Source organism: Biomphalaria glabrata, chromosome 1 (assembly GCF_947242115.1).
Source record: "Biomphalaria glabrata chromosome 1, xgBioGlab47.1, whole genome shotgun sequence".
Lineage (NCBI taxonomy): Eukaryota > Metazoa > Mollusca > Gastropoda > Planorbidae > Biomphalaria > Biomphalaria glabrata.
This window is the reverse complement of record NC_074711.1, coordinates 50,711,781-50,739,039: the sequence shown is the minus strand read 5'-3', so window position 1 is coordinate 50,739,039 and position 27,259 is coordinate 50,711,781. Positions and strand designations below refer to the sequence as shown.

Below are 27,259 nucleotides of genomic sequence, written 5' to 3'. Positions count from 1 at the left end.
TAGGACACATCTTTCATAGACCACTCAGTTGCAATAGGTAAAACTAAGTTGTGAATCAACATAGTATATATATGTTATGGTGAAAGACCAAAATCTGGTAAATGTTGACCTTCAACTGATATAAGTGGCTTGGTGTATGCCTCACTTATGTGCTAAATACCTTTTTTTTCTGATTTACATCAGCAATTGTCGAAATTACAATGCACTAATGTTGTCACCATGCACTAATGGATGATGTTAATCTTAAATATGTCGAAGATTTATATTTTCATCTCCATGTTTCAGTCAGGATAAAACATCACAAGGGTGACATCACTTTTTCGCCTCTCGTGTTGAGGAGAAGGATTCATCACTCTGTTTTTAATGCTGCACCATCCCCATAGACTTTAAATACTGATGTAGATCTAAAGGGCAGTCCAAGATTATTATTATTATTTTTTGGACGTGTTGCTTTAGATTCTATCAAGAGAAGAGATGCTTAATTATTATTTGCTTTCAGAGTAAAGCTAGCACTGGTAATTGGATTATATCATGCACAACAATTTGATTGTTAAGTCAAGCCAATGTAGAACTTGGCATTTCTACCATTGTGGACTTTTATGAATCATACTTTATCATTAAAACACATTACACTATATCTCAGAATAGGAGAAAGATTTAATAACAGCACATGTGAACTGATGAACTTTAAAAACTTTAATTTGCAAATGTATAGAAGTTGGAGTCTTAAATTCCAACAACAACCGCTGACACATTTTGGATATCTGTACTATGACAGTCGACATCAGGGACTTGTATTCGAACAGTACCACCAATTTGAGGTTTGTAACATTTTGTTGCTTGCAGTAAAAGAAATAAACTCATGTTGTTCTGTCAGGAATTAATGTGAAGATGTGGTAGACAGGTCTTCAGTATGACCACCTCTTAAATTATTTTCAGAAGTATCAACAGTTTCTTCAAGCTGTTTGAAAAGTATTAGCGATTTCTTCCAGTTGTTCTTCAGTTTCAATATTTGCAATTTTTTCCCTAGGCAAAAAAAGACAATGCTATGCCTCTTTTTTGGTTTAATGCCAAAATGGCTTCCTAAGGGCTTTGGCATTTTTCTTCATGATACATAGTGTTTTTGGCAAACTGAACAAATGGCAACCCATCTGACTATGTATTTGAATCATTATTGTTCATCCATTTGAAATCATTTCTAGGCCTATAGTATGATTCATATAAATGAATATGTAAAATGTACATTTGAACAGGATAGCTTTTTTTAGACAATTCAATAAACTTTAATATGCTATTTGTTATTATCCATATATAATACAAATTAAATATAAAAATCAGTTGTTAAAAAACCTGTTTAAAATAAATAGTCCAATCAGGAGTTATGACCCCTGCCTGGTCATATGGTGTGACTAGGTAGATCAAGTGAAGATGACTTGTTAAGTTTAAAGATTCTTTTGCTTGACTCAGATCTTCATACAGTCTACAACTAATAGCATGATCTATAGAACCTGTTAGGATATAACATTAAATACATGAGCTAACAAATTGTCATTCAGTACAACTAATGGCATGATCTATAGAACCTGTTCAGATATAACATTAAATCCATGAGCTCAACAAATTGTCATTCAGTACAATTAATGGCATGATCTATAGAACCTGTTAGGATATAACATTAAATCCATGAGCTCAACAAATTGTCATTCAGTACAACTAATGGCATGATCTATAGAACCTGTTCAGATATAACATTAAATCCATGAGCTCAACAAATTGTCATTCAATACAATTAATGGCAAGAGCTCATCTACTTACGAAATGATTATCACATGTTAATTTTTCATTCTACAAGTAATGGCATAAGCTATTGAGCCTGTCTCTTAAAGAAGGAAGACATATTTCTACCTTTGAAAGTTGCTTTTCCCAACTGAGTAACTTGTAAGCTAAATATTTCCTCTAGGGTAACATTATCTAAACTCTTGGTTTGAGCAACAAGTTTTGTGTCAACTAAGAACTGCAGGGCTTCAGCTGTGGCTGAGTTGATTTCAATGTCAAGTTCCGATGACTGAATGTGTAATAAAGACTTCTTCATGACTTCAAAAGCTTCCTTAGTTGTTGAAACTATCTGGAAAAAGGAATACATTTGTTTAAAAACCTTGTCAATGTCTGATGCAGTAGCATATAATTTAGAAGACTACACAAATTTATTTGTTAGAAAGTGGTTGTAACACCTCTAAGCTCTTAATTATTTTACTTAGTTCTTTATTTTCTCATAAGTGAAGTGGAAAAAAAATAATATTGTAAAAGAAAAAAAATTGATTTAGTGAAATACTTTTTCCATCACCTTCAAGCCAATGGCTGACAGTAAAAAAAATTTGATTCCTTTACCAGATTCATAACCCAGACTACTGTGACAACGATCTTGAGGAGATTCTAATAATTTTTTTACCTTAATGAAAAGCAAAAAAACATAAAATGTTAATTTATAAAATTAAAGTTACACTCAATTAAAACAATGCTCCATTTTTTTTTCAATATTTGTGTCAAGACATCAAGATTTCCTGAGACAAATAACATTAAATAGAAAATAGTTCAACCCAACAAACATTTAGAAAATACTATAATGAAACAAGCTTTATTGAGATGAATAATAATAATAATAAGTAAAATATGGAAAGTACTTTTTTAAAAAACAAAGCATATAAGAGTGAAATTGTATCAATTATTTTGATTCAATCATGTAATTAATTTTTATAGATCTAGATGAAAAATTTATTGATTCATGTGTTGGTCATCGACAATGAATAATTGTGCAAAGATTCAACTTGATCTGAGAATGGGAAGTGGGAGAAATAATATTTACAAGATTCCACCAAGACAGAGTGAGTTGATATAAGCTTTGTAATAATAAAGAAAAGTAAATATCCCATTTTGGACCCTGTGATTTATGGGGCAGATAATATAAAGGTCATCCAAACCCTAACCCTAAGCATAAACGCGCATTCAGCATAAATAAATAAATAAATATATAAATATAAATATATATGTATATACATATATATATTAGAATTTAAAAAAGCAGTATTTCTTAACTTTTGGCGAAAAAAAAAAACCCAGCCACGTTGAGGCCATTCTCTTGACAGCTAGGGGGGTTTGGTGGAGCGCTGTAAGCTCCCCCAGTGAGGTCCGGGGCAAAGCCCTAACGCCAAAAGCATTTTCTTGCATTCTACTCAGCAGAAACACATTTTCCTGACATCTACAGCTCATTATTCATCCTATTCAAAAAGGATCTTTTGAAAATGTTTTACTTCAAAAATATTCTAATATTAATTTACAGGCCCTTACTACATTGCAAATACAACCGATTTGTTCCTTCAAAACATAGGATAGCCCACATATTTAGTTTAAGGCTTTGAGGATGGCCGCCGAAAAAAAAAATTATTCGAAAAATAATTTAAAAAACCCAACAAGTTAGTTTGACAGTTAGTTTGCCTGGGGAACGCTGTAAGCTCCCATAGTGGTGTCCGGGGCAAAGCCCCAATGCCAAAAGTCTTTTCTTGCATTCTTCACTGCAAAAATGCATTTTCCTAACATCTACAGTTCATTATTCATCCTATTAAAAAAGGACCTTTTGAATAATGTTTTACTTGAAAAATATTCTAATATGAATTTACAGAACTTACTACATTGCAAATAAACCGATTTGTTCCTTGAAAAGAAAAGATACCCTACATTTTAGATTAAGGCATTGAGGATCGCCGCCGAAAGAAATAATATTTTTTTTAAAAAAGCTCATTTGTAAGTGATACATTTTTTTCAATAGCATGTTTGTAATTGTTTTGTTACAGAACTATAATTCAAAGCTCTAAACAAAAAATTTCAGAAGTGAGATGAGCATGAGTGGGATGAGAAATTAAGTAGGCCAATTAGATTCTAATTTATTTGCATTTTTAGGATTCAAGCATATATTGTGAGTTATAGTCTCATTTATACAATAGATAAATATCAGTATGAGTAAAGGTTAGGAAAAGGTGACTAGGAAAAGAATATTTGGGTTCAGAACTCATCTCAATTGTTACTCTTATACTGAAAAATTTCGTATGAATTCTAAATTTTCCAAAACAAAGTATTTCTTAAAATGAATAAGATAAATTTGTGTTCAATTACATAAATTCTGTCGCCATATTTGACTATTATGTTTTAAAGCGTCATGTTTTCGTCTAGAAAGGGGAGTGGGCAGTGGAGTGAAAATGATAATCCTCACTCCTTTTTATAATTTCTGTTAATGATTGCAATTGGCACATAAGAATAGGGGTGGGGCGACTCGATATGAGAATTTAATTTATAGAATATATAAATTATATAGTGACATATTTTTTAAAATTATGTAATTTCTTAGCTCAAAAACAAAAAAAAAGTATAGGATTGTCCGATGGGCGGAAGGCGACTGCATGTATCGCCCCAACCACCTGGTACAACCCTTTTTCATTTTATATTTACTAATGATAAAGTTTGAGATCAGTGTCTGTGTGCGACATAATATACAAATCAAAATGTACCTTACATTCTATAGATATTTAACTAATTATGACTATGAAACTATGATTTCTCCATAAAAATAGCACCGCCCCCCACTCAGAGAGCTAGAGTGGGAAGGGCAGTAGAAACAATTCCCCTTTCTACACCACCTACCGAATCTGCTAAGATACCAGAAGTGTAGCAATATAATATAAAAATTATATAGTAATTCAACTAATTTTGTTCACAAACTATGATTTCTAAATAAAAGTAGGTTCGCCCCCCCTCCACTCAAAGGGTTTAGGTGGGAAGGGCAGTGGATGTATTCACCCCCCCACTCCATCCAATCGGCTAACAGGGAACGACATAATATAAAGATCGGTTAAAATATCAACAAGTTTTAATTATATAGATATTTAATTGATTCTGTTAACAAGCTGCGATTTGTACAAATAAATTGGACCGCCCCCCCCCACTTCAAAGTTTATGGTCATCACCCTCTTGCCACACCACAAAATCGGTCAACATATTAGAGGGGGGTCGAAATAATCTAAAAATAGGTTGAAATATATTATTAACATAACTGATAAATTCATATACAAATTGTGTGATTTCTTTATTAAAACCCTTTCCACCTCCCCTTGGAGGAAGGGGGGGGGGGGGGGAAGTGTCGGCCGAGTGGAAAAGGGATGGGGGGGGGGCGATCCCCCCACCCCAATCCGCCAGTGCAATGGCCTCTTCAACAGATCTTGCACTTGCTTTTATTTCAGGTCATGTTTTCCTTTAATCCCGACTTGCGCTATTTGACACCATCTCCAGCTTCCTGTCTAAACTTTGCTTTAAACATAATTCACTATATTTAATATTTATAGTCAAAATGACCAGAACCAAAACTATTTATTTACAAATAAATTTATATAAATTCTCAGTATCATATAGTAGGATTTATAGTCCAAAGCTTACTTTCATCTTGTCTTTGCTATTAATAATAAGAATACTCTCCCCTGAGGTATCAATTCCAGCTCGGCCTGCCCTGCCAATCATTTGCTTGTATTGGTTGAACTTTATAAAACTGTTCCCAATATATGGACTTCTCAAAATGACTCTAAAAAATTTAAAAAAAAAATGTAGTAATAGCCTGAAGTGAGTTGAGCAATATATTTTTTTCAAAATTACAATATCCTTACAATTCTATAATCAAGCTTTCTCACCTTTTGGCTGGTAGATTTACACCTGCAGCAAGTGTGGAGGTACAAGTAAGCAAACACAGAACACCACTGGTATAGGCTTCTTCAATTAGACGTCTTTCATCCATTGTCAGCCCACTGTGATGATAAGCAATGCCAAAGTGGACAGTGTATTCTAAGACAGGGCATAGTTTACCCTGCCCATCCTGCTGGAGTTCTCTCAACAACTGACGTCTCTTGTCTTTGTTGACTTCCAATAAATGCCTGGAACAAAACAGGATTTCAAGTTCAGTACTACTACAAGGATATACATTCTTACCTGCACGTTTATACACAAAAAAAAAGCCATCTCTTGACATATCCAAGAATCAACAATAAACAAAGATAAAATGAGAAAGCTTTTATTTTATATTTATCCTTTCTGTGCATTATTAGAATTAGAACCTTTCTAAAAAAAAAAGAGAAATCTCAGAAAAGTAATCAAGATTTCTAACATGATTCATTTATTCATTTAGATGGTTGGTGTCATATTAATTATTGAATTTAAGCTCAGAAAAAATCAACTGATTTGGCAATAGAAAGATAACATATAATAATTCAGTCATCAAAATGATACAATATTTCAATCATCCCAACATAATATACGCTGGTGGGCTGAACGCAGCATCAGTCTAGGATTCCCCATCTGTTACAGACTAATTAATACTAATTAACAGATAGACAATATAGATATAGATAGATATATTTAATTGTGTTAGATAAATTTTTTCTTTACCTTTGATGGTTGCACATTAGTTTGCTCAATAGGAGTGCAACATTTTCACAATTTTTCTTTGTTGCGCAAAAAATTAAGCATGATTTCTCTGGAATGACTTCTGTCACAAGACCAAGCAAATGGTCTGGATCTTCCTGTGTGATTTCTTTTGTATACTGAAAACAATTGATGAGGTTACAGTATTGTTAGGCTGTACACAAGTATTCTTCTTGCTGAAATACACAAAGTTAAGATATAACAATGTCTACTTACAGGGAATGTGAGAATCCTTTCATGCACTAAGAAACCGTCTTCATCTAGTGCTTTTGAGTTCACTTTAAAAATATTGTCTTCAACTTTGACATACTCTTGTAATGTGACCTAGCCAAAATATAATCTAAGCTTTAACATTTTATTAAGAAATGAAGGAAAATATTTGGACTGAAATAAAAGACATTGAACTGATTGTAAATTATTATTATTTATACTACTTTATACAGTTCAATAATGTGTAAGTTTACATAGGGTTAAGTATATGTTGAAATATGTAATTTAAACAAAAATAGTAAAGTAAATTCAATAAGCACAATACTCATGCATAATGTACTAAGAGATAATAGTTAAAAATAGTAAAAAAATATACATTGGAAAGAAAACAATCCTTACTGGCCTAAAATCATTGGAATAGACTTCAGCTTGAAGAAATGTTTGTAAATCTTTGATATTATTTAATGTTGCACTCATTCCTATGATTTGAGTAGCACCTAAAGAAATGTTGAGTGAAAATGAAATAGGATTTATTTTTAGTATAAAATAATGTGGTTCTAATTACCATGTTTTCATTATTACCAGTTGTGATAAGAAATATAAAAATATTCATACACAGACTTAACACATTACAAGGATAGAGACATAGTCAATAGATTGATATCCCCCCCCCCAAAAAAAAAAGAAATTATAACAGACAAAAACTAGTAAAATCAAAATCTTGTTTTGTTCAACTCTAAAATATGTCTTATTGAAAAAAAAAAAAAGCTTAAGATGATTTTTTTTTTCTTTCTTAAAATGTAACCTTAACCCACATAAATTAATATAAAAATTGAGGAGATGTGATATTCAAATATATAATAAATGTTTCAAAACATAATGCAATTTTACAAGGATATTTGGAAAAATAGAATAAAAATTACTCCAATTTTCTCTTATCAGAAATTCAACCCAAAACCAAGGTCAATTATTGTGCTCTATTTTCTAGCAACCTGTGAGGCACACCCTCTAGCAGTGGCATAGCATGGGTATATGAGGTGCAGCATTGTGATGTCCTCCAAAATGATACTACAGCTTTCTCCTAGATAACCCCTTGCTAACTAAAAAGAGATTGGACAATAAGCACTGAGCATATTATAATTATACAAAAGCAATAAAAAAAAAAAAAAAAAAAAGAAATTTATGTAATTACTTACATTTAACAGTTAAAATTTTCAATAAAGTTGATTCTAATGTTGCTCCTCTTGAGTTGCCTTCTCCAATCATGTGTAACTGTAGAAAAGTATTACTAATAATTTTAATGAAAACACATCGACAGGTAGCCACCATTTACTGTATTATTTACAATTAGAAGCACATTGTGAATGTGGAGACAGAATGAAATCAACACTAATATGTATTGTGAATACATTATAGAACACAGGAAATAGTTTTCTTGTGTGGTACTAGTTGCCAGATGAGTGGTTTCATTATAAAATTAATAATAAATTTACATAATAATTACATTGAAAAAACTATTTAATATAATAGGTTCTTCTTTTCATTCTCTCAAACATTTTCACTATTGAGAAGCTAAAAATATATGAGCAAATAATCATCATTATAAGAAGAAAAAATACAAATTCTTAATTACATTCAAATATTTTCTATAATACTATTCTATGTCACAAGCAGCCTCAAGATCTCTTCCTAAAAGTGCTATTCACATCATTCGACAATATATGCAGAAGCTTATCTGGATATAATGTTATATAGGAGTAGAGTTTGAGGTGCCACAAGTTTCTCCCTAATTTATTTCTCTAAGAACAACAAATGCTTTATAGTAAATCAAAAAAGAAAGGCATATAAATTATTACTCATGGAACAATCAATATATGAAATACAGATGACACATTCTATGTAATCAACACTGTCATCTCTCAAATACAAACAAATGCTAGAAAACTAAAGAAATGGAGTTAGGATAATACTTCATCAAAAATAAACAGACTATTAGCAGGAAAAGACTACTATGTTAAAAGCATTGTCCCCTTTACAACTAAAAAATTGTTTCAGAAAGTTAGAAAGTGATTTAAAGAAATGTCCAACTTTTGAGCAAGCTCAATCTAGACAACTGATTGCTTATAAAATGCCAGAAGAAGGAGGAACAAGTATTTATTTTTCCCAAGAAATGTTCCTTGACAAAATGAAATTCATTTACCTCATCCACCACAACAAGGCCAAGGCAATCTATCCTGTTGGATTCAATTAAGCTATTCACTATGGAATGAGCTTTCTCAATCGTTGCTATGTACAAAGATTTTTTCTTTTGTCTTTTTGTAGGAGGGAATCTGCCCTTACTGCCAGCATATTCTTCCACAATAAAGTCTAGTTCATTAGCGAATTCTGAAATTATTTGAACCTAAATTGAAAAAGGCAAGAAAAAGATAGATTAAAAATTATTTAACTATGGCCTGTTTTAGTCGCGAAAATACTATGGATCCTATCATAGAAATGAGATGAATTCCTGGGCATTAATTATGTTAATTATGTTCCTGGGCATTATCTATGGTTGGAACAATGTCCACACAGCAGTTCCCCTCTCCAAAAGAACGGCAAATGCCGATACAGTTTAGGATCAGTAACGTCACAGAAGGCTCTACAAGGGTGTAGCACTGTGTGCTGCAAACAGCCTTAGGGTCAACTGCTCCTAATATTTCCTCAGTGATGACTTCCAAAGCCTTTCCCATTTACTGCAGTGTGTAAAATAATGTTGGATAATCTAAACAAAACAATATTTACCAAATACAGTTACAATTTTCAAGAATGGCATAATAATATGATCACTATGTCTTACTCTACACTACATCTAATAGCCAGTAATTATGACTATAATAAAAATAAAAAACTTGGGCAACGAAAAAATATAATGAAGAAATAAACTCTAAACAGTCTAATGACTTGACAATGTTATCAATGCTTGACTGTTATGTAATGAACCCTTGTTGTATGTGTTAAATTTTATGTTGTTCACATGCTTCTAAATATTTGACAAAAATGTTTCAAACCTTTTTTTGTTTAATTATGTTAAAAATGTAAAAGCAAATGTTTTTAAGAATACAAATAAATTCATATGAAAAATAAAGCCAATGACCTTCTCTTGCACTATAGACACAAAGGGAAGAATCAGCATACAGTCTCTTTGGTAACATAGCAATTCTTTCATGATGAGAATTTCAGCCACCAGAGTTTTGCCACCACTAGTAGGGAGACTGTAAATAAGATTTTTACGTTCCTGCACAGCCTTTAATTGTAAACACTCCACTTGCCAATCTGTAACAGATAAAGAGTACACAAAAGCTAACAAAATGTTTTATGGTTTTATGATAAAAATATTAAGCACAAAAAATTTGATTCTAGGTTCAAATTCTTGTGTATTTATAGTTTGTATATTAGGCTGCTTCCTGAGTTATTCCAATTCTAATAAATGCCTCATATCTAGAGGGAAAGTGAAGGCCCTAACATTCCCTTATAACAAAGGTCTTGAATTAAATTAAATTGTATTAAACAGGAATCATATTTTATTAATTGTCGGTTTGTCTGTAAAACAATATAATAACCTAAATTGCAATTGCAATCTAATATTATAAATGTCACCAAACAAAACTGCTGCTCAAAATTGAACAATCCACTAAATTATTAATTACTCATTAAGTATATTTACTTCCCACCAATTTTTTTTTTACTTTCTCATAGTTTTACCTACCATAAAGTTTTGTTATTCCACGATTGGTCTCAAATAACTGTTTTACTTTGGAAGGCAGACCAAAAAATGATCCTATATCTACACTGGTTCCTTCTTTCCTGATTTGAGAAGCTTCAATGCGTGCCTGTTGCAAAGCTTTTTCTTTCATTTCCTCTTCTTTATCTAGAAAGAAAGTTGTCGTAGCAGCATTCTGCTTCAATTTGTTTTTTAACTTTTCTTTAAGTGAAACAGTTTTATTGATTAAGGAAGCATTTGCTTTCATTTCGGAAGAGTTATTGCTATCATGAACATCAATGTTCTCACCGCTGATTCTAGGAGATGCATTACATGTTTTTATAGATGACTCTATTTGGGAGATATTTTTATTTTTACTGTCATTTCTACATGATTCTGAGGTTACATCAGAAGTTAATTCATATTTCATGCCAGTAAATTTCTCTATTAAACAATCTTGATCATCCTCAAAAAGATCTGACTCATCAGATAAATAAATAGTATCACAGTTATTTTGTTTCATAGACCAAATGTCAACTTCTTCAGAACAACCATTCTTTTTAATAGAATGAGTTTCAGTGTTAGTAGCAGTGCAAGGAATACTCTTTTTGTGGGGATTCTCTATGGCACTGACACTATTGGATAGACTCTGAACCTGTTAGTTGAAAAAAAAATATATGTAGTTATATATCAATGGTGTATAAAATATGAAAAAAATACTAAAACATTAACAAACAAGCAAATATATAAAAATTACTTAAAAAAAAAACACCACAAAACTTCTCTAAGGGGAATAATTGAAATTCCCATATCTGTATAAAAAAAATGTATTACCACTAATTGATTAACTAACTGGTTAATTTTTTTCATTGTTTCATGTTTTGTCATCGACTGAATAACTGTGCACAAATTCAACTTTTTAGTGCATTTTAATATCAGCTATAGTAGGAGTTTTATTTTTTTTTATTTTTTTTTACTTTAGCCTTTTTTTAATTTAAACAATTTGTGGGCAACTGATGTAATAAAATGTCTTTGTGAACAGGGCACATCATTTGTTTGAAAATAATGATTAAGACATTAAATTAACATTTCCTGCACAGTTTTCTTTATAGTTGATTAATATACATACAGTCTTTGATATAATCTTTACATTAACAAACAGCCTTAGATATAATCTTTGCCATTTCATTATTTTATTCTACTCTAGCTGTCGTGCAATTCTTAATGCCTAATTCTCTACACAAGGCTTATCTCCATTTAGCTTAGCATGTTTTTATTATATATGGTATATTACATATAAAAACAAAATTAATTAATAACAACTAATTGATAAAATAAATGGCCAATTTTTCCATAGATTCATTTTTTGTTAGGGGCAATGAATAATTGTGCAAAGTTTCAACTTGATCCAAGAATGGGAAGTGGGACAAATGTGTATAAAATTTGTACCAGACAGAATTACTTGATATAAGCGTTGTAAAAATGAATAAAAAAAAAAATGGTATTATCTAATTAGAAGCTTGTTTAGAAAATCTTTTTTTGTTCATTTCAAGTAAAGAAATTTGATTGCATTATAAAATCTTAGAAGTCACAACAACAATAAACAAAAACAAACAACACACAAACAAACAAAAGTTCATTAGAATCAGTTTAGCTCATTTGAGACATCATGTTGGGACTAGCAGAAAAGTGTATTGGTATGATCAAAATTTTGTTATTTAAACTTATGAGAATAACTTATTCTTACTTAAAGCTTGTTTTATGATAAAATACTTACTGGGTCAGCATTGGATTGTTCATAGGCTCTTTTTCTATATTTTGCTTTGGTAGACATAGGACTTACAAACATTGTTGATTTTCCCTTAAACTTCAGTTAATAAATAACCACATTAATTTGCTGCAAATATTTCAAAATCTTATGAACATATTTTGATATCTTAAATTTTTAACTATTCAGACTATCATTTATTTAACTAAAACTAGATAGAGATCTAGAGTCATTGGGTGAGTGCCAATCTAAGTCCTTAGTCTCACTGGCAGATCCATGAGTGGTTGGCTTTTTTTTTTTTTGTATAGAAATTAAACAATTTGTGTTAATAACTGGTTACTAATACCAGAGTTATGCCAAGTGCTGACTGTTAAACAGACCACCACCTTTTTTGGGACAAGTTCAACATTTCTATCAAGACTCCCAAAGAAAAAAGGGTTTCTGCAGACAAGGAAGCTAAATGTTGACAAGTTGGTGGAAGTATGGGACTGATTTAGATCAATACTTGAAATTGTGCTAAGTAATCCCCAAGGAAATTGACACAGAGACAAACTGGGTCCAGTTAAAAAAGACTCTTGAGGACACAACAGCCAAAGCAGTAGGCTATTACTGTAGCCCAATAGAGACTGGTTATTGGTAAAATGAACTCACCACTGTTTGGTGCTTGCGAACCCTAACTTCATTGAAAAAACATCACTGTACAGAGCCTCATACAACAATCTGTAGGTGAAAGTCTACAAATTAAAAAACAAATGATGGATGGAGCTTCCAGAAAAAATACAACATAAATGGACGTTAGAGACACACACTCTTTTTTTTTTTTAGGACAGAACACTAGTGTTCTGTGGAAATGCATTAAGTTTGATTTTTTAAAAATAATTTAATCAATATGGGGATTCCATGATAGTTTTTCTTTTATTGTAACACCTAGGTATTTTGAGTTTTTAGTCTGTATTACTGGTTTACCATGAATAAGTCACAATAAGTGGTATTTATATGTTTTATTTTTTTTTGTTACTCTTAATAACTGACATTTTTCTGGGTGGAAAGACATGCTCCAATTGGATTCCCATTTCTATGAATTGTAAAATTTCTGTATCTTGTGTTGTTTTTATTGATCAGTAAATTATGCAATCGTCTGCAAATAATCTGACTTTTGTTCCTGGACTAATGCAATTTGGGTAAATCATTTATTAAATGTAAATTAAAAATAGTAGTGGAGCTAAGACTGTTCCTTGAGCTACACCTGAGTTAACTGTTATTGATGTTGATTTAGAGCCATTTATTCTCTCCCTATCAGAAAATTCTGAATCCATTGATGTAATAAAATATCAATGTCAAAATATTTACATTTTTAAGCAAGCTAATAGGATAGCTTTATTTGCTCATTATTTTCTCTTTTGAAAAATCATCAATTAGTCCTATTAGTTGTGTTTCACATGATCAATTTCCTAAAGCCATGTTGGTATGGAGTAAGGACATTATGTTTGTCTAAGTGGTTTATGATGTGCTACATATTATGCATTCTAGGATTTTACATGTGATGTTGGTTATAAGTGATACTGGTCTGTAGTTTCCTGGGTCAGATTTTTCTCCTTTTTTAAATAGGGGAAAGATGTTAGCTTCTATCCAGTCCCTAGGTACTATGCTCTGGTTAAGAGATGTCTGAAAGAGTACTTTGAACACTGGTGTTCAGTTAATCAATATTGAGACTGTGGGTAGACTTCTATCACTTGCAGCTTGGATGGTGCCACTCCGGCAAATATTTTGCCAACTATGCTGAGGACAGAGATACCCCTGTTAATTGTTGCAATACCCTGATCTCCTTTGTTCTTATATATTGTGACTGTATTTGTGTTATTCAATAATGGGCATTGACAAGAATACCTTACAAATAACCATGCTCTGCTTGAGACAGTAAATTTGATAGATCTAGAAGCACTGACCAGCCAATCTAGTCTAGTATAATGTATTCTTCTTCTTCTTCTTCTAGCCAGCTTTATTGCTGCTGAGCTGTGAGCTCTTTTGCAGACTGTGCCAAGGAAAAAAAGTGTGCTGTTTTCTTCAGTTGTTCAGCACTGCCGTACAGGGTGTTGGTTATGTTGAGCTGTAGTGGAAGTAGGGTCTGCCTAAGGTGGATTAGGGAGGGGCATTCAAAGAGGATATGGTTTACGGTTTCAAAGGGGTGGGCGCAGTGTCTGCAAAGGGGGAGTTGTGTGGAGTTTATTTTAATCAGGTGGTTATTTAATAGTGGTGTGTGTCCTGTTCTTAGTTGGAAAATTGTAGATTGTTCTTTGCGGGGGAGGAAGTTAATACTGTCCAGTTTGTTAGGCGTAGTCATTTCTTTGTACATGGCTCTGCCTGTGTTTCCTGATGCCCATTGGTTGAGCCACTCCTCTTTGTGATTGTTGACTAACATTGACCTTAGGGTGAGGTAGTTAACAGGTCTATCTGGTTGTTCCATAGATGAACCTGCCTTTGATAGCTTATATCTGCCTTTTCATATAAGTATAATGTATAACTTTAACTGTATAACTGTGAAGTGAGAATAGTGAGTGTGACTGTGAGTCAACTAACTATCATAGTGTCATCTAAAGACAAAAGACAATTTAAGAAGACTAGACTAACCTTTAAAGATCTATTCTAGAACATCTCTATATATTATATTGTAATATTATCTACTAGATTTAGAAACTAGATCCAGTCTAGAATACTATGTATATATCTATCTATATCTAGATTCTAGACTTTAGAGTAAATTTAAATTTAGTTCTCCTTAACTAGATCTAAAAAAGTTTTTATAGACTATAGATATTATTCTTAATACTAGAACATAGATTCTATGTTAGTAGATTTATTATATATAATCTATAAATTAGTAATTTAAAATAAAAAATGATTATGAAATTAATGTTATTAATTACCATACCACTTATCTGGACCAGTTGGGAAAATGGGGGAGGGGCGTGGAGAGAAAAAAAAAGGATATATCTGGGTGAATTTTAACCTAATTGTTTTTTAAATGCATTTATTTATTTATTTATAAAAAAAAAAAAAAAAGGAGGAACGACTTGAATTCGAACTCATGACTCAAGCGATTTAAGCCTCCTCAAGCTGACATTCTAACCACTCTGCTAGAGAGGTGCATATGGCATATATATATATAAAACAGAAGATTGTATAATGAGTTATAATCTATTGTTTGTGACTTATAAAGGGGACTACTTCAGTTTAGACCACCTCAATCAAGTACAATTTCTTTCCCATACATGTTCGAGATACCAAGCAAAATAATTAATTATATATTTATACCAATAGACAGTTAATTAACTTTTAAAATTGATTCTAGTGTTGTCAGGTATAAGAAATAATTGTGCAAAATTTCAGCTTTATTGGGTGTCTGGGTGTTGGAGAAATAACATGATTAAACATACAATGTACACATTTTTTACCAGACAGACAGACAGAGAGTGAGTTGAGATTCTATTAGATAGCTCTAGATCCAGTGCTTTTTACATACCCGGCACCTTTTTCAATGTGGGGAAAATTATTTTTTTTTTCTTGTATTTTAACATTTATTATAATTAATTTATTAGTAGTTTAGTTTTATTAAGCAATCCATCAATGAGTACCAGCACCTATTTAGCCTATTTTATTTTTGGTCATTGGTTAATATGCATGACTTATAAATGCATGACACATATTCATAGGACGTAATGACTAAATGCATGATGCGTAGGACGTAAGCACTGTCTAGATTCTAGATCTAATCTAGATTCTAAAAATTCTAGTAAGACTAGTTACTGACTAGTAACTAGAGTCTAGTAGATCTATATTCTATATTCAAGTTTTGTAAAAAAAAAAAAAAGTTATACTTATACTACTTATAGATTATCTAGAATAATAGCTTACTAACTTACTAAGCAGACTTATTGCCTGAAACTGAAGGCCAAGAAGTAGGCTTATAAATCTATATTATAAAATATAAATATACTTATTATATTATTTATATAGTATAATAATAAGTAATAATTAAATAATTAATATATCTAATCTAATTATTTTATAATGATTGGGAGGTAGTCAAGTCTAGTTTACACTGTGACTGTTGTTACTTACACTGTTAGTGACTGTTGAGTCTCAGTGTTGTAATGTTGACAGTTTTTAAACTTAAACTCGTCCTGATGTCAATGAACTAAGTTACTTAGTTAACTTAGGAAGTTAGTTTAGACTTTAGTTAGTGAAGTTAGTCTTACTGATTACTCACTCAACTCACTCAAACTGTCATTTCAGTCAGTCAACTGTAACTTAAACTACTAACACAACTATCATTACTATCAACACTCCTAACCCACTAATAGTAACTGTTAAACGCTAAATTAGGTTTCTCTTATATTTTCAGAATATGCAGAAAAAAATGCAGATTACAAATATGTAATTTGATTTCCTCGGAGATAAATAATTTTTAAAATATATTTTTTTAAGTTTTATTTCTTATTACCATATATTGTCATTGGAAATACGCCATTTTGGTTTTAAGGCTTAGTACTAGACTATCTCCCTTGAATTACTTGCCAACATTTTTCTGTTGCTGCTTTGTCTTTCTTTCTAGCAGCTATTAGATCTAATATTAAAATTCATTTAAAATGCAAACAATCTTTTGTACTTTGAAAAATAACTAAAAATCGAAATTAAAATCATGTAGTTAAAGTAATAACAACAGACAAAAAAATTAATAGAAAAATAAAAAAATAACTCTAAGCCTAACAAAATATCTTTTATTGGCAAAATAAAAGTAATTAAATAAATAGATACCGGTACCCTGACTTTAAATACATGAAAATAATAGACATTAAATGTTATTTAAAATATTAAAAGCATGCAAGAAAAAATCAAATAGCCAAATAGATCTAATCTGAATAGATTGTAAGATGAAATATTAATCAACACTTAAAAATTTAGGCTAAAGCATCATACTCCAAGCAGTGGATTTGGCAAAAAACAGTTACATGTGGCCTCTTGTGGTACAACCACATCAAAGTGATTACCATTTGTATGCAATAGTGTTATGTTGCAGCATATATGGTTGTTTGTGTGAGATAGTATGTATGTGTTTGCATCATGAAATAAAGGTTTTAATAATAGCCATGAGTATTTTGTTTTGTTGTGGTTTGGTGAGAATGTATAGGTGTCTCTTTGCAGTAGTGTAGCAGCTGCAAGCATTTCTGCAGTTGTGGCCCATGTTGTATCTTTTTTTCATCAGCTCCATATGCTGCTGTTAAAAAAAAATATGGTAGCTATAAGTACAAGTTCTTTATCCTTCTCTTATTATGTACGGCAACTTATAATCATATTGAATGAAAAACAATGCACAATATAAGAACAAGCAATATCTACAACAAGGTAGAGAAAGTAATGATAGGACTGAAGAGTGGAAGGGAACTCCTTTTATAACAGATTCTGGAAATGTTACAATGGCATCACAGTTAGTAACCTTGTGATGGCTCCAAATAGGGATGGAGCGATGAAAATCAAAGGCTTTATCAAATCTCTTTAATGAGATGAAAGAGCTCCAAGATAAAAATACTATGTCACTACTTCTGTGGACCAAATAGGGGAGGGGGACTAGAATCTATGACAATCAGTGTGTATTTGTCATACGTAACTACTTCTTGATGTAACTACTTATAGACTGCCGGCCAACACGATATGATCCAACCACGGGAGTTTTTGTCGTACATAACTATCTGTACAAGCTGGCCGACATTATAGGATACAACCAATAGAGTTTTGATCGTGACATCGTTATGTTGCGTCACGTTTCAGTCTTAGTCTCATCCGACTAGACCTCAGTTGAACTGCATGTCGGTGAAACGAACCGACAAAGAAAGCGAAGAAGGATAAATTTTGACCAAGTAAAACACCGTACCTTGCCCTTCTCCCTTTATGAGCATACCAGCGATCCTAGCAGTAGATGACCTAATATGACCACGGCGCCGGCGAAGCTCCGAGCAGGGGAAGGTGATGTTACATCACACCTAGTTCTGCCGTAAAGACAAAGATCGCGTGTGACGACCGGCGCAGCGAGGGTTTAAAGGTACGTAAGAATAAATGGAGACACCTGTACGGTACGGCGGGAGAGAAAAACTTGCTTTGGACTCCGTAACGGAATGTAATACATGGGCGCTAGTGGATCCATGTGAAGAGAAGGGTTGGTAGGTGGAGTCGCTAACCCCCCCCCCACAACTACACATCTTAAACAAATTTAGTGTAATAGGTGAGGAGTTGTTTTTTTTTTTTTTAATGAACTCCGAAAGTAAAGATGCATAAATTATCTAAATAGTAGTGTATATGTTTCTTTATACATTGGCTTTTGTTCCCCACTCTACGCAAAGTAAATTTCAGATTGTGAAACATGATAGTTTAACAGGTGCTACGTAACGTTTAACAAAGACGTTCGTGATCTAGTTACACTCGACCTTTCCTCCCTCCAAGAGAGGTGGAGCCATAGGTAGTGGTAAGAGTTATAAACACAGACATTAGTCCTATCTGATCATAAAACACACGCCAAAAAATTTCTGGTAGACAGTAGACTCCACTCAGAAGACCTCACGGCGAAAGAGGAAGGGACACTGATCTGTGTCAGCTTCATAAATTCTTTCTCTTCGTGGTGTGATTTTACGAAAATAGAGAGCGCTCAAAATTCGTTAGAAATGTATAGATCTAACTGTAGTCTTAATCATCAACAGATAAACATAAAAGTATTATTTCTTATAGTAATAAGTTTCCAGTACTAGATCTATATCATTTATTGTCATTGCTCTAAAAAGATCACTAAGTCATAATGCATAATTTTGTTCAAAAAAAAAAAAAATTAAACATAACATGTATATATAGATGCGTGTTTCATTTCATTTAATTCATGCATATTTGTTTTTTTTTTTTTAATTTTATCATTATTTCGCTTTGCTTGGTGAGTTAATATATTAACTATAGATCTAATTGTTAACATATATTTTTTAATTAATAATTTCATAAGTAGAAAAAAAGAAGAAACAACAAGTTCATCAATTTATTAATAACATTTTATTTAGACCTTCATTTCAGTAAATACACTTAAAAAATCATAAGTTGACAGCATAAGAACAAAAACTCTCTTTAAAAAAAGTTACTGAAAGTTCAATATAGGTAAGGGAGATAAATATTGTTAACAAACAACATGGTGGTCGGCAAAGGTATCTGCGTATCTAAACTATTACCGACCATATACATCTATCTATACTCTAGATCTAAAAAGTTACTCACCTTTCACTTATTCAAATTTGGTTCTAGAATCTAAACATACTCAGGATTTAGATCTATATAGGTCAATATCACTGACATGTAGAGATATTAATATTTATATTAAAAATTACAAACTTTTGCATAAACAACCTAGAAACTAATTTGAGAAACTAACTAGCTAGATCTATAAAAAAAACTGGACATTTGTTATGATCGAGTTAAAGTTAAGGTTGAAACATTCGCTGGTCTAAAGTCTCAGATACTAGATCTACTTAGATGTCTAGATCTAGATTCTATATATATAGAGTCTATATTCTATATTATAGATCTACTACACTGACTACAGTAGTGTAGTGTATGTATTTATGCATTGTATAGATTCTAGATTTCTAGTAGAGTCTACTACACTCAGCTCAGTCTCAGTGTCTAGAGTCTAGATATATAGTTATAATATAGGGTCTATATAGATCTAGATCTAGTAGATTCTTATATTAGGCACACCGTATTCGGGAACTAGGTCAAATTTTTATTTTATTTTTTTATTTGGTGACGGTTTAACTTACAAAAAAACTGAAAGCAGATTCTTATTCTGCTACTAAAGGACTATAAAAATAGCTGTGATTCTTTGAATTACCACTCATAGTCAAGATTTTATTTTAAAATAAATCAGGTCACTTCATGCTCCTATAATAAACGCAGTTTTTGTGCTTTCTCCTTTAGCGCACATCGAGCACCGTTAAGAAACACCACTATGTTATTGCTAATAAATTATATCTGTGTTAATTAAAAATTATTTAGATTGTATTAAGAAGTAGATTCACTTCTGCAATATGTATTTATAGTATATTGTCTCTCTATATATCATAATATATGCCTACCTATATAATATATGTGTAGAAACAGACAGAAATAAATCTCTATAAATCATAGATCTATAAATTAATTATTATAATTTAATAAACATGATATTTTCAACTAGGCTACATGTATTCTCTGTCTCTTTCTTTTAATTCCCATCCAAGGACCCTCTTCTTTTCATATTTTGGATGTTTGTTTTGTTACACCTTAACATCCCCTCTCGCCCATAGATGCTTATAATTCTTTTCATGACTCTCTCCCCCTTCCCTCCACTGCCTGTATGATAGGTTGTGACGCTACACGCTTAGTGTATACCTCTCCTCACCACCAGCACTCGCCTGGTGTGATCACCTGCAGTGGGCATGGTCTCTGGCTTCAAATTAGCAGCCCGCACTTTTTCTTTCATTCATAAATTATATATTCTAGATATCTCGATCTAGGTCACTTTTATTCATTGAAAAAATCATAGATTTATTAATCCCAGTAATATTTCTTATTACGATTTTGCCTTGTGCACTATAGGAGAATGTGTTTAATTCATTATTATTCATTGAAACACCTCCTTTTTTAATTTTATTTAACAGCTAACAGTATGAATGAGATTGGAATGTCTTTCTAAAGATGTTTGGAAGCTTATTTTGATAGATCCACCAGCCTACGATCAAACAGGCTCATAATATAGCCTTCATCCCTTATATGGGTATGAATTGCCGGGGGAGGTTAAAACAATAGCTTTACATACTTGGTTACAGAGAATCTAAAAAACTGCCATCTGCTTTGGAAAAGGGGAACAAAAATACAGGAACTTATCTAAAATTGGACATGCACTGTCCCGAAACATTGTTTTTAGCTCCAAACATCAAAACAAATTAATTATAAACAAAAAAAAGCAACGTGTTTCTTAAAGGAGAATGCGATGAGCTGTGCCTAATATAAGAAGCTACTATATAGATCTAGATCCTACTTAGGTAACTTATAAATAATTTAAATATTAATAGATCTATAAATTCTATATCATAATAAATCAATCATATATTTTATGATATAGATCTAGAATAGATCTAGAATTATACTTATAGACATAGACTCTATCACTCTTTCACAGTTGCTCAGTTACTGAGTTAGTTGTGTTAGACTGACTTAGACTTTTTTAGAGTTTTTTTGAGTCTTAGACTGTTACTCACTGTTAGACACTTGACTTACTCACTTGAATTAGGCTTACCCTTAAGGTAATTTCCGCTTTTAGCTGGCATATTTACGTCTCTAGGCAGCACCTGGCAACCACTGGCCAGATTTTTGCCATGTCTAACTCTAAGCGTTGAATCAATGCCAACCAAAATATTTAATGTAGTATTAGTATGTACTAGATTAAGGTGATCAGACATCCTATTAGGCCTGACAATCTGAATCCCGCTTTGGACCGCCTGTCACGGTTTTCATAAAATGTCAGGGTGGGGCGTCAATGTCCCACTTTCATAAAAGAAGTCAATTAAGGGGCGCTTTTATTTTAAAATCTTTCTTAATCTTTTGACTAATAACTTAAAAGTACCGCACTGTGGTGTTTTCTTCTTGATCCTATTTCATGTTCGCTACTTTGAAGGATCCTGTGAGGCTAGGGTAGTCCTTTTATTTTGCAGCATCCTGCCTTCTTATCAGAAACTGAGGAGTTCCCTGATTAGTAGCTTCCCAAATTTGGTTTTTGCCTTCAACATTGATACATTGAAGAGTTTTCCAGAGGATCTTGTATGGAGAAATACACCTTCATTTACTTCGTTGTAACACCACTGCTGACCACGAAAGGTGCTGATTGGACTCCATTATTTCACTGTGCATTTTGTTTTCTCATGAAAGCGCTCATCGAAAAACAGTAAATTGGGAGGACATCCTATTTCTCTTTTGCTTGAAAAGGCTACTTCTGCTGACCATGCCAAAGGCTTTAGTCAGATCAACAAAAACGATGTATAAGAATGTCTCTTGGAATTTCTCCTGCAGTAGTCTTAGAGAGGATATCATGTCTATAGTGGATCTCCTGAATCCACATTGAGACTCTGGTTAGACTCTACAAGCTATCACTTGCAGCCTGAATGGTGCCACTCTAGCAAATATTTTGCCAACTATGCTGAGGTGAGAGATACCCTTATAACTGTTGCTGTGGGACATGACCTGATTCCTCACAGCAGCAAAGGAGATTATATTTATAGAGTTCAGGGAGCAGGAGCTTGGTTGACCTTAACTACTTCCATTGAAATGCCCTCACTCCCTAGAGATTTTCTATTTTTCATGCTATTTATTGCTTAATTAAGATCGTTTCTACTTCTACAAGAGCTAAAAGTATTAATATAGAATGAAATCAATATTAGATGCTATGTTAGAATGTACATACAGCAGTACTTTAAAATAGCACAGACTGTAATGATTACTGTACAATTATTTTTGACACTATTTACCTTTAGACAGGCATCATTACATAAGTGTTCTCCTACAGATAACAGTAAACTTATCTGATAAACTAATAAACTGATGATGTGTAAGCCATTTATTATAGTGCAACAGTAGCTGTGATTTTATTAAAATAAAAAAACAACAACTATAAGCTAAAAAAATGTTTGTTGAAATATTTGAAATGTAGTACTATGTGATGAACACACTTGCCGGGGATCAAACTTGACAATTCAATGAAGTGAAGAAAGAAACATCTCTCTCTGTATTTTCTTAAAACTTCTTTAATAATACTTCTTCTTGTAAAATGACTTCTCAATTCAATAACAACTTGACTTGATACTTCATAAATAAAACTTAAAGATACATGAAACTTCACTTAGTATAACATTCAACTTCAACTAATAAAACTTTAATTAATGGACCCGCTAATATCACAAAACTTATAACTCTATCAAATCATTACTAAGCGAGGACCATCGCTCTAGAAGAAGCACTACTATGCGAGGACCCCGTCTAACTGACTTTCCCCTAATTTATACCTTTCTTAATCCTACATTCCAGAATCATGGAAACTTCTCCCCTAATTATTTTAGTAACTTTGACCTTCTAGAAGCTGACATGTGCTATTTTTTTCCCTTAACCTCTTTCTTTGATTGGATACCTAAAATTAACTTGTTTACGCTGGACACTTGCACTGGTTTGACCTCGCTTCTATAAACTGGTCGAAATAGGTCACAGACTCGACTCATGACATACTAACAAGCCTTCATTCAGCTAAATAAAAATATTAAAAAAAAACATTAGAAAAAAATACATTAGCAACAATTATTACATAGGCTAATATAATGGTTGTTAACAAAGCCATTGCTGTTTTTATGAGGAGATAAATTAGTCACATTTTAAAACAGTATTATGATTTGATTGGTATTTATAGGCTTGCAAATTAATAATTAAATCTGTCTGTTATCTAAAGAGGTTTGACATCTCAAAGTCTTCTAATATCTACTACACTAAATCTCTATTTCAGTGAGTAATTTCATTAATTATTGAATGGTGTCTTAAAATGCAAAGATTTCAAAACAATATTTATTAATAACTATTTAATAACTTGGCTCATTACTGTATGAAATTATAAATCTTTTCTTTTTTTTTTCTTGTTTAAGGATGTTGATTAATTTTGCCTTGGAATCTTTGGGATCAACTGTAAGCAGTGATAAAGTGTCTGTAGATGGACATGAATGTACAAACCTTATTAGCCAAGACTTGACCCTCAGGAGAAAAGGTTATCTGGCAGAGCATTTCCTAAGACCACCTGTGACCTTAACATTTCACTTCCCATGCAATGTATGCATTCATAAAGTTGTCCTTGTGCCGAGTGTGGGGCAACAAAAATCTAATCTCCTTGAATTATTGTGTGCTTCCCAGTTACAATACAGGGAGACTCTACATCTCAGTCAGATGAAGAAAGCACACATTGAAAGCAGAAGAGAAAGTCATTCTAATTCTTCAACAAATTTCCCTCCACCAGTTTTCTACACAGTTTCAAAAGTTTTTTCCAATGGAGATGAGACATGTTTTTATAACCCAAAAGTTGTCAATTTAAACTCAGAACTTGACACTTGCAAGAAACAGATTGCTATGAGACATTTCAAATCAGAAATGTTCACAGCTGCTAGTCACTTGACTATAAAAATATTAAGCACTCTCAGTGGTTCTGCTGCAGCTTTAAGCAAAATTGATATTTGGGGCTTACCTTCAAACTCTGTACAAAGTCACCTAAAAGAAAAGATTTTCACCAAATATGTTAATTTCTTAAAACCTGAATGTTCCAGCAGTTTAAAAAATGAAAATCATAAACAAGATTGTGGTGATCTGAATATTTCACAGGGTAAAATTGAAATTCCAGAAGAATTTTTAGATTCTCTTACATGGGAAGTAATGACAATACCTATTTTACTTCCAAGTGGAAAGAACATTGACAAATCTACATTGGATACTTATATTGCTCATGAGTCTGTTTGTTGCAAAAAACCTCGAGATCCATTTACTGGAATAGAATTTTCAGATTCCATTAAACCTCTCCCTAATCTAGCCCTCAAGGCTAGAATTGATCAGTTTTTGATGAAAAACAGCAGTGATCAAATAATTGGGACTGTCCCAAGAACTGTGAGTGATGGCCTTAGGACTCTTTTAGGAAAGCGGAAAGTGACAGGTCAGAGAGTCAATCAGAATTTATTATCAACTCCTTGCATTAGTGATGTTGACAGACACAATACACATAGATTGCATCAGACTATTGTTAAAGAATGTACTATCATTGTACCCAATGCAGTGCCTGCAAATACTGATACTGGCAACTCATCCCATGAAACCCAGCTCAAAGACAGTTTAAACTCAGCGCTTTTCTCTATACTCCATGATTTACCTTCATCAGTGAATGAAACAAATGTTGAAACAATTGATGTGAAATGTTGCTCTTGTGTACAAAAATTGTCAAATGAAACTATTGTATATCAACTCCCATGTTCTCATGTTGTATGTCGAACATGCTTGTTTCTGTCTCCATTAACAATTTTTAAATGTAGTTTGTGTACTTTGGGCTTTGAGAAAAAAATGATAGTAAGAAAACATATTTTATAAATGAATCTTTTATAAAACTTTCTATTATATAAAAAAAAACTTAGAATATTATAGAATTATTTTACAATGTAAATTAAATTAGCTTGTTTGTCAAGCTCATGTTCAAGAACTAACAATAATTGTGCAGCAAGGTCGTATTTTGAAGTTGTTTACAATTAGTTTAAAACTAAGGCATTAGAATTTGCCATGTGCTAAAAATAGATAAGATGGTTCCAGTCTCAAATGTGTATCCTGCGACCATTGTAAGTGACCTCCAACTGTCTCGTTCTGAGGCCGCATGCAACCAGGTGCTCTCTTCTATGTCAGCTAAGGCTAGTTGGCGCCTAAGCTGGTCTTTGAAGCGTTTCCTTGGGGCGCCTCTGTTACATCAACCACCTTGTAGCTCACCAAAAAAGACTGCCTTTGGCAATATGATGAAGTGTGAATGATCAGACATTGTTTGAAGAGAAAATTATTCAGAATTTTAATAGCAGTCTTGATCACACAATCCCATTGTTAAATTTAAAAGTAGTTTACTGTTAGTAGCTTTTTCTTCATTGAAATAATATTTATATTTTTAAAAATGTTTTTATCCTTGCATGCTTGTTTCTTAGGCTTTCAATCAATGACTTTGTTGTTTCTTTATATCTCATAGAAATAACAAATTTACATTCCTTTTACTTGAGGTCGTAGATATCTCATTCTTCTTGTTTCCAGACTTGTTTTAAGTTTCGGTTGTTCCTCAGAAATTTTTCAAACCTCCTGCATGATGGCAGGGGATGAGAGTGGGCAGGGTTTGAACTCAGGATCATTGTATGATAGCACAAAGCTAATACCACTTCACCATTCAGCCTTCCCATACTAGTTTTGATGCAACAAAAACACATTAAATAAATCTATTTTGTAAATATTCAAAAGTTTTGTTTGAATTTAAAGACTAAAAAAAATCCACTTTTTGACTAGGATGAATCATTTTGAAATGTACCTGGTAACAAGAAAACAGAGTTGATGATGTCATATAATATAAAATATAATTAATTAGTGAAGTAAAATAGAATTTTGTCTACAATATCAATGACATGGGTGACCAGTCATTTCATCCCCTATTAAATAATTTTTCTTAGCTATTGTGTAATTGTTGTTAAGGCTTTGCCTTGAAGCCCTCATTTCATCTAATATATAAATATATTTAGAATGTTTTTTGATAATTTTTGTACAGTTATTATAGTGTTCCCCCTCTTCTCTTCATACTAGTTGAGAAATGAAATAATATATATGTAAATAGGTTGATATATTGTAAAGCTGGGGTTGTATTTAGTTATATTGTTTCCATTTGATGTAGGGATGTCAATATTATCTTGAGCATATTGTATTAATTAACACTGATTTCAAGAAATATGCTACACTGCCAAGAAATTACAAATAAGAACAATCTGGTATAAACTTTGTCACATGTAAATTATGAGTGAGTCTGGTGTGAATGCACACTTTGGTTTCTTATAGTTATAATGTTGTTTGTTTGGTGTAATGCACAAATTGTAAGACAAATTTCCTTACGGATAATAAAGATTATTATTATTATTATTATAATACGAATCAATGAATTGTCTTCAGTACCTACTATCAATAGCCTATCTTACTGATTTCAATTAACATGCAAAAACAATTTTTACATTATCTCTTTATCAATAGATGTTACCTTTTTATATTTTTGATGACATTTTATTATATTATTTTTTAATGTGTCATTCTTTTTGTCATGTAAATGAAAATAAATATATGAAATATTGTTTATTTCATATTTTTTTTACAATTATTATTTG

At 32.1% G+C, this 27,259-nt stretch overlaps 2 protein-coding genes across 12 annotated transcripts in view; one reads left to right on the top strand and one right to left on the bottom strand.

Moving 5' to 3' along the window:
* The window catches only part of LOC106069115 (helicase POLQ-like), a 37,421-nt gene extending 17,701 nt beyond the window's left edge, over positions 1–19,720 (bottom strand). Inside the window, exons 1-15 of one of the 9 annotated variants that reach the window (XR_008779887.1) lie at positions 19,539–19,720; positions 12,885–12,967; positions 12,243–12,362; positions 10,472–11,120; positions 9,860–10,038; positions 8,927–9,127; positions 7,923–7,998; positions 7,126–7,223; positions 6,733–6,840; positions 6,481–6,635; positions 5,730–5,969; positions 5,482–5,623; positions 2,345–2,449; positions 1,906–2,125; positions 1,351–1,508 (exon numbers count right to left, since the gene is read on the bottom strand). Coding sequence is in view for 8 of the 9 variants with exons in the window: in XM_056042030.1 (XP_055898005.1) it covers positions 1,351–1,508; positions 1,906–2,125; positions 2,345–2,449; positions 5,482–5,623; positions 5,730–5,969; positions 6,481–6,635; positions 6,733–6,840; positions 7,126–7,223; positions 7,923–7,998; positions 8,927–9,127; positions 9,860–10,038; positions 10,472–11,120; positions 12,243–12,314 (2,403 nt within the window). In the remaining variant the exon portion in view is untranslated. Of the gene's footprint in view, positions 1–1,350; positions 1,509–1,905; positions 2,126–2,344; positions 2,450–5,481; positions 5,624–5,729; positions 5,970–6,480; positions 6,636–6,732; positions 6,841–7,125; positions 7,224–7,922; positions 7,999–8,926; positions 9,128–9,859; positions 10,039–10,471; positions 11,121–12,242; positions 12,363–12,884; positions 12,968–16,352; positions 16,485–19,538 lie in introns of those variants that run through there. The other 8 variants (XM_056042030.1, XM_056042038.1, XM_056042071.1 and 5 more) reach the window with 8 other exon arrangements.
* Positions 19,721–19,731: 11 nt separating this feature from the next.
* LOC106069116 (RING finger protein 37-like) lies at positions 19,732–27,245 on the top strand. Of its 3 annotated transcripts, XM_056042120.1 has the most exons (3): positions 19,733–19,872; positions 23,791–23,843; positions 23,981–27,245. In XM_056042120.1, exon 3 carries the CDS (start codon positions 23,982–23,984, stop codon positions 25,455–25,457), a length of 1,476 nt encoding a protein of 491 aa, XP_055898095.1. In that variant the 5' UTR covers positions 19,733–19,872; positions 23,791–23,843; position 23,981; the 3' UTR covers positions 25,458–27,245. The 3 variants fall into 3 exon arrangements, with proteins under 3 accessions (XP_055898086.1, XP_055898095.1, XP_013084159.2); XM_056042111.1 differs by lacking the exon at positions 23,791–23,843 and having other exon boundaries at positions 19,732–19,872; XM_013228705.2 differs by lacking the exons at positions 19,733–19,872; positions 23,791–23,843 and adding an exon at positions 20,000–22,499.
* Positions 27,246–27,259: the final 14 nt, after the last annotated feature.